The sequence below is a fragment of the Tubulanus polymorphus genome, chromosome 4 (genome assembly GCF_964204645.1).
Source record: "Tubulanus polymorphus chromosome 4, tnTubPoly1.2, whole genome shotgun sequence".
NCBI lineage: Eukaryota > Metazoa > Nemertea > Palaeonemertea > Tubulaniformes > Tubulanidae > Tubulanus > Tubulanus polymorphus.
The window spans coordinates 21701229-21712464 of record NC_134028.1 but is presented as its reverse complement, the minus strand read 5'-3'; the positions used below and the strand labels follow the sequence as shown (position 1 = coordinate 21712464).

The window sequence follows — 11236 nt, the reverse complement described above, 5'->3', positions numbered from 1 at the left end:
CATCTACACAGCTACCGATGTTGTTTATTCCATTAACGATATTAATATTCAGTTCGTTTGACACTATCATTTTAGTTCTAGAAATCTAACAATAACAAGGTGTTCGGGTTATTGGCGCGAGGGCTTTCGTTGAAAATTAATTTCCATGCATGCATAAGTTGTACTCATTTCCTGCTAATGTGATAGGACTTCATTCTCTCGAAAATTGTATCTGTTAGGGTTACATGTTATCTTTGAATTTTCGGCAAGAGTCTGAGGAATTCGCGTACATTGTTTCCGCTAAATAAAGCTAAGATGCAAATGATATGTATTTCAGATCGATCTATTCAACGATCTATTCACACTTTGAAGATAAACAAAACTGTAAGATGTACATTGAAAAGTGCGTTTCTCATTGCATCACTGTCACCATAACTGCTGATAAATCAAAATAAAATGCTACACAATTGATGAAATACCACATGTATTTCGCTGGGATCATTCGGGATGATTCCACATTTTCTCAATCCATTTCATCGTGATGACCCTTCCCTGCTACAACTGCCCTGGAATTCTCCTGTGAGGGAGTTTCTGGTCCAGCGAGATCTTAGTCGAGCGGACTCTACTAGCAATTTAATCGAACAAAAAGATTGACCACTATACTCAAGAAAAGGTTTGAAATATGACACGTAGATATTGGGCTAGTTATACTAATATGAACCTAAATGCGTAACTGTCGTATACTGGGTTTAAAACAGCTGTGGTTTCCACAGGTTTCAACAATGCATAATAAATGGTGAATTAGTGCAAAGAGGGTAAATGAGGGTTCAAAGTGACCATATAAAAACGACGAAACTGGTTTGACTAGTATACCCCACTGATCGGAATGAACACGCATGATAGACGTATATTTGTATTCAGCGATAATTTTAGATATTCGCGGACATCTGTTGACAACTAACAGAAGGATCATCACCTAATCTTAGTAAGTATATTACCTTTTCTATATTTGTTAAAATTTGCAACTCTACTAAAAAAAAATTAGAAAAGAATCTGTTATTTACTTACACGATTAGAGGGATAGAAAATAAGCCCCACGCTGGAATTTCACGATTTATAATGTCGACGTTTATCAAAACGAAACTTACACTTTTGGTATGGTTTTGATTTATAAATCTTCGAAATTCATCCGGTAAAATTCAAGTTTGGAAATTTTGATTTATCCTAGGTTGACAGAGATAAGAGGGTTTTATTCAACTGAAATGATAAGGGAATTAAAGGAATCCTTTAGTACTATCTTTAATCTTTGATCTATAGGGCCTACCATATCTGATGGATAAATATACCCTTCGAATTAAATGGTACCTTCGAAGGAGTTTATAATGAATTTTCGAAAATTTTGCAAAGATATGCACGACCGAATTCATATAGAAGATAATTAATGTATGTGGCCCTTGACCAACAAGTTGGCACTAACATAGTGAATGACCGTGAAATTTTCAATAGGGACTGTCCATGAAAGACATCCACACAAAATTGCTAGATTTTGTCGGATCGGATATACAGTCATGCAAAACGATGTTTTTTTCATTCACTTAATCATTTATCATACTACAGTTTGTTGTTTCATACATATACATGTATAGTAAACTACTGAGGACCCGAGGACTGACCCGAATAATCAGGCATAAAATTGTCCCCTCTGATGAAAGAGCAATGATTCGAGTATGTAAATGTGTCAGCGTTGCTTCGAGTGTGGGGAGGGGGGGGGGTGGGTTTTTAAGCGTCGATGTATGAAATCCCAGCGATCATTCTCCAAGAACAACAACTTACTCCGGAGAACTCAAAGGTGGTAAATCAGGGGTTCCAATACATCATAGGAAACAATACGGCGAGGGGGGCTAGACTGAAAATACCTCCAATCCACCAGCGCCTAGAAGCCACAACGGATGATCTCAAAGCACAAGAACAACTAAAAACAGCCAAACGTCCTTAAGGAAACCAGTCTACCCTCCAAGCTAGTGCGGCAAAGGCCAGGACTGCAGATCTTGTTGGCCTGTGGCTGAGGACTATTCTTTCATTGTTGTATGATATGCCATTTAGGCCTAAGAGTCGATCGAAGGGAACCAACGACCCATAGACCATTCACATTGGACAGGGATCTTATAGTCACTGTATCTAAGACACGACGGTGATGATACAAACCTCCACCCACAAAGGCATCCGATCTTAGTAGATAAACCGCCACAAGACCCTTCAGATTTTATATCGAAATATATCCCGATCCAAGTTTTGGATTGTGCTCAGGAAAGATACAATGGAACTATTAAGAAAATGCTATTCAAGGTTAGACGTTAATTAATTCCTCACTCTTCTATCTTAATGATTGCCCTGATGATTCACAATAACCCTTAGGCTCACTTAGTCCAAATTATCTATACTTAACGAATCAGCTATCCCACCATCATTTTATAGAACCAACTGTCCCATTCTTCGGGCTATTCCTATCCTATATATCCTATATCTAGGCTATTCGCCTGAATCCCTCTGCCCTTTGTTCAGTTGATCAGCCGTTGCAATCCATCACTTTCCAAACCCAACTCCGTCTCTTCACTCACGTACCCACCCATCTTAACCAATTCCGACACAAATTACTACATGATAATTATTGAATACTCGTAAGTCTGAAGAATAAGTAACCTAAATGTCGTAGGAAAGTGACTGCCGAACACCCCAACACTAAATCTACGAAACATGATGAATCATATACCGGTACATAGAACCACCGAGGAGCTAACACTATAGATAAAGTAAAAACTTCCACAACCTGGCCACCATGCCAGCGCCACAAAAGCCTGGGCAGCAAGCAGGTCTTGTATATAGGACGAGCAACGAGAATGTACAGACTGTACGTAGACCTTGAACTGACCGGACCCCAGCACTTTATTGAATGAGGCTTGACCTAAAAAGTAAATCCAGAAAGCGATCAGTCAACCTTAGATTAGTAACCACCAACAATGACCAAAACTTGCAATATAATAATTCAAAGGGAATGATAATTCAAATGAACGTGAATTCCCGTAATAAACCCCATTTTAATGTCCTTTAGTATATGGCCAACGAGTCACTGAAAAGCTGATTGAGTTTTGCTGGACTTCAGGTTCCAATTTTGCAATCAACGCGCACGCCTGAATGATCGTTCTATCACGGGACTGATTCTGATTCTAGGATCTTTCCTACTTTTACATTATCTTAACGTACTTTTCTTAAATCTTGAGTTATCATTTTTAACGGACCATGGTCTCATCTTGTTAGTCCTTCTTCAATACCGGACTGGATATCATCTTTATAGTCCTTCTTTTACAATACCGGACTGTCATGATTTTTATAGTCCTTCTTTCACGATATACGTAGTACCGGACTCTATTATCATCTATATACGTAGTCCTTCAAGCAGTGGCGGTTCCAGCGTACCTTCCATGCCTTCCAGAAGGCAATATAAATTTCCAAAATGCCCTTTTAAAATCAAAGTAGTAGATTTTTGTGAAAAAAAAAATCTATCTTTTGAGAAGATTGGTGAACACAAATAAAAAGAGGCACCACATGTTGTGTTATATCCTTGCCCTAAGTGCCCTTTTAGATTTTGAAGGTAGTTTAATGTAGTCCCTGGATCAACCCCTGCCTTCTTACACAAAATAGGATTAGCCTCAACATGAGTCAAATCCTGCAAAATTCCACACGACTACACTACACGTCTGAACGCATCGAGATATGAATGAGTTGACTGCTACGCTGATCACACGTTACCCGTGTGAATATGTGAACTATTTTCAGGAATTAAGATCAGTAAGACCCGCTGTCCACCAAAGTTCACGAACCCCCTCAATATCGTATTTTATGGGCACACGTTCTCATTTGTACGCTATGTAGTTATACAAAATTCAGAATTCAAGAATTATTGTCTTTAACCGATTGACCCGATAACAAAGTACATGTACATGAATTCGGTCTCATTAAAGAATTTAAAAAAAAACGCGTAAATGAAATTCGGGAATATTTTTTTTCACCGCTGATGACAACAAATAGTCAGGTTATAAACAGGATTGTATTAATAAACATTTTACAAAAAAAGAGAATAAAAGCCGAGAAAAATCGGAGCGAATGGGGATTATGAACCCACAATACAAGTGCGTGCGTCTATTTGTCAGACGGACAAATACTTGGTCGATATCAAGGCTTACTTGAAAGACGTGGTTGATACAAATTTGCAAGGATTTCTGCTAAAATTTGATTCCCGGTCGGTAGGCGTCGGGTTGCCGTCGCAAGCCGGCTTATGTCGAACCGATAGAGTAGCAACTGGCGGCCTCTCGTAGACCGCTAGTTGCGCGCCACTGATCGGCGATAAACCCAGTTGCGTCGGTAGGCGTCGCGTTGCTTGTCGACATAAGCCTTATTCGAATATTGTGCGGCTAATGGTCTCACTGTTAACTCAGAGAAAACTAAAGTACTAGTATTTGCGCGAAGTAAATCCCGGATAAAAACGATTTCGAAATTTATGTTTGGTGATCAAGAGTTAGAGGTAGTTGAAGATTATGTTTATCTCGGAGTAAAATTTAATTGGAATGGTAACTTTGCTAAGGCAAAAAAGTATCTTTACGATAAAGCTATGAGAGCTATGTTTTCGATCGTTCAAAAAGGCAGACGTTTGAAATTGCCCATAGATGTTATGTTTAAATTATTTGATATGTGTTTTGCTCCAATAGCCATGTATGGGTGTGAGATCTAGGGATACGAAAATCTTGATTTATTCGAAAATATTCATTGCTTCTTCTGTAAAATCTTAATGAAAGTGACGAAATATTCTCGCAACTTACAAGTTTTATCAGAGCTAGGACGTTATCCTTTGAATATAGATGTTAGACGCAGGATGGTTAACTTTTGGGTTAAAACAGTATCTGGAAAGCAAACCAAACTTAATTCAATACTTTACAAAATATCTTTCAATTTATTTTCAAGGGATAAATTTATGAGCCCTTGGTTATCATATATAAAGAAAACCTTTGATGGCTGTGGTTTGTCCTGCATTTGGACGCAGCAATTCATGACTAACAGTAAATCTTTTTCAAAACGAATAAAACAGATACTCCACACCAGCACCTTCAAGAAACCGTATCTGCCATAAATACTAATCCGATATACACTAACTTTAGGCAATATAAAAATGATATTAGGTTAGAGAAGTATATAATAGAACTTGGTGATGACTTAGGAACTAGTTTATTTGAATTTAGGGTCGGGTCCTATATTTTACCTGTGAACAAATTTTCAAACCTTCATTTAGACAGAGCCGATAGAATATGCCCCACTTGTAATACTTTAGGTGACGAATCCCATTTTCTGTTTGACTGTACCTTATTTAACGAACCCCGCAAAAACTATTTGAATTTGAATACCTTTAATACCCTTGATATTCTGAAAAACCCAACGGTCAAATTAGCTACATTCATTAAGACCGGCTTAGATGTATATAGATCCCTCCAATAGTATATATAGTATTGTAAATAGTTGATGTATATACATTTTGTTACGTTTTCATTCCTAAATTTTAATCACTTCAGTGTTGTTTTGTAAATATTTCGTATATACATGTGTAGTAGTTTTCCTCCATATACCATGGAAATGGTTGGAGTGTAAATAAATCGTAATCGTAATCGTAATCGTAACCGTAATCGTAAGCCAGTCTTTGGGAAATCGGTACACATACATTTTACGGCGGATACTAGCGAGAATGGCGGATAATCTCGAGGGCGGACTGACAGGAATTGCTGCTCGTCCAACAGTTACATACAGTGTACGTATTTGTCGGACGAGCAGCAATTCAACTTTATTTTTAATAGACAAAATAACTTGACGCATGTTCATAAAGATCATTTATTAGAAGCGTTGAATGCGATTCAGTTTCATAAAACCATTGACTTAGGTCCACGATTATCTATAAAGGGTTTTAAGGGCATGTTTAGTCAGTAACCTGTGTTATCATTTTCATGATTTTAAAGGGAAATCGCAATGTCTTCATCAACACTGAATGAACTGCCTTATTGCGAATGGAACCAGGAAGTGAATCTCGAATCCTTGATATCCGATCAGCAGCAAATGTCTGACAATGACAAAAACCGAGTCAAACACTACTATAACGTTCTACAATACACGCTGTATGAAACAAACTATCCAGAAACTAAAGATCTTACGATAACGCCCAGAACAAAACTACCAGAAACAGGTATAAACATCGTTATACTATCATCACCCGTCGAATGTATGCCCGTTCTACTGCAAGGTGGCCAATCATGTGCGGGTAACGTGCATCTCGTTTTATCGACCTCTTGGCTGTCCATAGAACGAAGTGATCGAAATCCTGCGCTGAAGACGATCTTCCTGCATAAAGCGATATCGATGTACAACGGTGGTGCCAGTTTCCTCAATGTATTCGATCCACCGAGGAGGGTGACTTATTTGATGAATAATTTTAGCGACGATGAACCGGGAATAGCAGATTTCAAGTTAGATTTAGATTGTCCGACGTCGAGTTCGATCAATAGGAAACTCGATGATAAGATCTGGACACGTATTTTGATGGCTAAAGCTGGAGTTAGTTTCCCTGAAACATTAGCATTGTATAACGACGCCCCTCGCAAATACGATATACCGGGAAACGCTTGTATAGATACACATGATGTCGATATGAAAGCTGACTTGAAGAATGCGGTTAATACAAATTTGCAAGGATTTCTGCTAAAACTTGATTCCCCTGGCGACAAGGTAATCTTTAGGACCATACACTACGTCTATCGATTCTATTCACTTATTCAAGTATATATACCACATACAGTTTTATTTGAATTTTTCTGTAACAGATTTTGGTGAGACTTTTAAGAAAGGCAGCAGCGGGGAGTCGTGAAGAAAGAGTTTATATTCACGATGAATCTGATCAGGAGAATATCTGTAACAAGACGTATATTTTATTGTCGCAGTCTGAACCTGGAGATTGTGTATTAATAGAGAAATTCTACCACCCAGGTTCACCTGGTACGTAAATGAAATAATGATAATAATATCATGGATGCTCAGTACTGAGTTATAGATTTGACTCTAGAGTTAGAACATTGAAAATGCACTGATTTCAACTCAAACTCGAAACTGTAGAACAGCTCTACTTCGTGTTTAGAGTCCATGATAATACATATTGATGTCTCATGGGTGGATCCGGACGTGCTTCCGTCGCAATTTTCCTGTGCCCTCTTGAAAAACAACTGACAGTCCGCAGCCTTATAAACAAGACTTGGATCTATATACGCTAATATTCATTTTTGATGTTACTCAAGTGCCTGGAAATTTCAAGGAATGCACTGTTATTTCACAATTTTCAAGACCCCTATCTTTGGCTATGCATCCAAGGCGCTTGGACACTTGCCCTTTTAAAGAGATAAAAGTATGATGCCAGTTTAATGTCTTTGTGCTCCTGTAGAAGTCTACCCCTCAAATATTTTCTGTGTTATATCAAAATTTCTTTCAGCGGCTGAAGAAATAAATGATCTGTCCTTCCGAGTTCGAGCTATCACATGCAGAGGGCACTGTGATCGACCAATCACGACCGGTTTCATATGCAGAGTCGGTCGCACAAACGAGCCAATCACCAGCGATAACACAACACCGCAGTCACTCGAAACGACTCTACTACAATGGGACGTAGAAACATCAGATATAAATAGAATTAAAAACCAACTGAAGAACGATTCCGAAAACTTGCTACGAGAAATAATTCATCAGGAAAATAATAATGAAAATGCCGAAACGCAATCGGATTGCATAGGTGACAAACGCGTTACAAATAACGTGTAGTTTCGCTGATATGTCTAAAGACAATGTCATACATCTAAAAACATGATACCTTGTTTCTTATTTCTGCTGAGCTTAAAAATTGACACGGCCGGCCACCCATCTACCCTCTACATTGCTTTTTTAAATCGCGATCAAGCTAACAATAATAGACCCGGCAGTTATAGAAATGAACTAACAGATCTTATTGCAGTTTACAAGTGACCCGGCCGATTATGAGAAGCTAGGTCTCATGTTTTTAGCCTTCACCCCCTTTTTGCATATTTTTGTAGCTGTGGACTTCGTCTTGGCAAAACGCGATGGTCGCTATTGTCCAATTGGGATCGGCGTTAAAAGCTGCTTAAAAAGTTTGGACAGCCATCCGTTGTGCGCATCTAACGACGGGCACCTAGGAGCATCAGTGATTCCATTGGTTGAGAGGATGTGTGAACAATCTCAAACATATACGATGTGGGGTAAAGTTATTGTAGTTTTAGCGAAAGGAGGTCCAAATAAAGCATACACGTGGTCTGTGGCCAAAGAAGAGAATTTAAAAGTAAGCTACGTATAATTTGATTCATATACATCAACACTTTTTACATAGAATGTGTTAACGTGAAATCAGAATCAACGTATTGTATATATAACACAGTTTTCTTGATGAAAAAATTGAAAAACATTTTCATATATTCTGTGTTTTTAGATCATTCTTGTTGACCGCAAGTCAGGTGACATTCCAGATGTAACTCGATTTATCGACTATGACTTTACTGATCACACTCGGGATGATCAGCACGCCGTCAATATCAGCAAAATACTCGCAAATTGTGGTCTTAAAGTAGATGGTTGTTGCACAGTCTGGGAAGACTGCGTTTGTTTGTGCTCTCACATTTGTGAATTGTTATCGCTGAACGGTTCCGGTCTGAAGGGCTCAAGAACAGCGAAGAAAAAATCTTCGACGCAGAAAACGCTTCTCGTAAGTCGCAGCGAATATAAACACTTCCCTCAACCGCGAATTTACGCCGAGAAAAGCGTCGAAGTCGAAAGCGAACGAGACATCGACGAGGCATCGATGTCGTATCCTTGCTTCATCAAACGGGAATTCGGAGCAGCTGCAATAGGCGCTAAACGCGTTCAAGATATATACGAATGCAAAACGTATTTCAATCTGGTTAGAAATAAGCTGACCTCAGAGGATTGCAAGCAAGGAATTGTCGGGAAAGGTTTTGGAAATAGCATGATGATGATGCCATTTCTAGAAGGAACGGAACACGATGTGGATCTGGTGTTGTATAAACGTCAGCTTATTGCGGCTTTCCCAAGTGACAATGGTCCGACCAGAAGCGGAGCCTGTATCGAAACCGGAGCTTGTATGCCATCATGCTTACCCTCGGATAAGGTGATGCAGTTAATAACCGCTGCTTATCAATGTTGTTTGGCCATAGGTTTGACCAGTGGTGTTTTTAACGTAGAATTCATGATGACGCCGGCAGGACCGAAACTGATTGAAATCAACGCTCGTATGGGAGGATCTTACCTGAGGCATTGGATAAAAGAATTATACAGAGTTGATATACTGAGATGCGTATTCATGTGCGCCTGCGCAGTGAAACCTCACGTCTACAGGCCCGCCCCTAGCGGACATTTTGTAGGTATCAATTGTTTACAATCAGTTCACGCTCATATTTGGAATCGAATGGATGAAATCAATGACTTGTGGAAATCTGGTGAGATTCTATTCACCCCGCTTCAAACACGTAAAGTTGATGATATCGCCGATATCGATACGGAAGGACCACTCTGTAATATCGGTGTTAAAGCTGATGATTTTGATGAAGCGAAAGAGAAATTATTGAAGATTTGCGAACGATTTGGAATCTCAACCAAAGAATACGATGTTGAAAAATACATCGACTTTCGACAATTTCATTAATATATTTTTAATAGTTTATTCTACATACATTGACATATTTTCTTTTTTAATTCATTTCATAATAATTCATATACATAAAGAGAACTGATATATTTTGTCTACATTTTTTTGATAGTTGATGTCCGCTTACTCTTCGTTCCTGATATAAACCTTTTATATGCATGTGATCTAGGAAAAGCTTTAGATGTTTTGCAATAGGACGAAAATAGTTAACAATAGATTCAGTTTATACAGAATCGTTATAGACTTTCTTTTGTTCGCTATATTGTGGTTTTCTAGTACAACCCACAATAAGAGAAACAACGATATGACTAAAAAGAATCTAATACACGACGACTACGAGTTTTTACAAGCACGTTGATTAGCGGTTTATTGACGGATAACAAAAAAAATAGAACATTTTCTTTTATAACGCAGCGCTAAGGTTCAAGGCTACTGTCCCTTACAATAATCACAATCAAGATATTTTACGTGAAATAAAGACTGCAATTTTCACGGTAAATAATATCTATATATTGAAACCGTCGCCCCGATTCTGTGGGAAGCACAATGCAGTGAAATGAAAGGCATTGTTTACCAAAAACTTTCAGCCAGCCTTGAAGTTGAAAGGAAGTTAGAGACAAAAAACCCGTGTTGTGAAATAAATTCTTCAGAGTTAATTTATATAAATATATATATATATATATATATATATATATATATATATATATATATATATATATATATATATATATATATATATATATATATATATATATATATATATATATATATATATATATATATATATATATATATATATATATATATATATATATATATATATATATATATATATATATATATATATATATATATATATATATATATATATATATATATATATATATATATATATATATTACTTATCTTTCTTTTGTTTACTTGTTTTCGTACGCCAACACTGTACGGTATTCAGTAGCCTAATTCGGTCTCGTCAAGCTTTTCACAAAACACACCAGCATGAACGTACCTGTAGGCCTATACACATTCGGACGCCGAAGATGGAATTGAAAAATTTACTGTAAAATTGAAGTAGCAGTTGTAGTTTAAATCTAACTTAAAACTACCTGGTAACGAGAAAACTTGTCCTACAGACTCGCTCCAGAATACGTTTTTTTTCGGAGGGGGTGGCCGTGGCGCTCGCGTTTTCGGCTTCTCCACTGTGAGTCGTACTCAGAGAAGATTCCGCGGAAAGAACCCGGCCGTGACAAGCTCGGCCATGCACATGACTAATTCCGGCACAGGGTTTTTATAAACCGGTATGAGCCCGGAGCCGGCGGGGGAAACAGTGAAAAGACCGGAACCGACCGGAACCGACTGGAAACCGACTGGAGCTCGAATCGAAAATAAACAACAATAACATAATTATTTCATTAATATTTTTTCTATACATGACGATGAAACCGG

General features: G+C 37.9%; 1 protein-coding gene across 1 annotated transcript; it reads left to right on the top strand.

Moving 5' to 3' along the window:
- Window positions 1–6028: 6028 nt before the first annotated feature.
- LOC141904430 (carnosine synthase 1-like) lies at window positions 6029–9787 on the top strand. The gene is made up of 5 exons (XM_074793016.1): window positions 6029–6798; window positions 6894–7065; window positions 7553–7849; window positions 8148–8410; window positions 8558–9787. The coding sequence occupies exons 1-5, from the start codon at window positions 6046–6048 to the stop codon at window positions 9785–9787; spliced, it is 2715 nt and encodes a 904-aa protein (XP_074649117.1). The 5' UTR covers window positions 6029–6045.
- Window positions 9788–11236: the final 1449 nt, after the last annotated feature.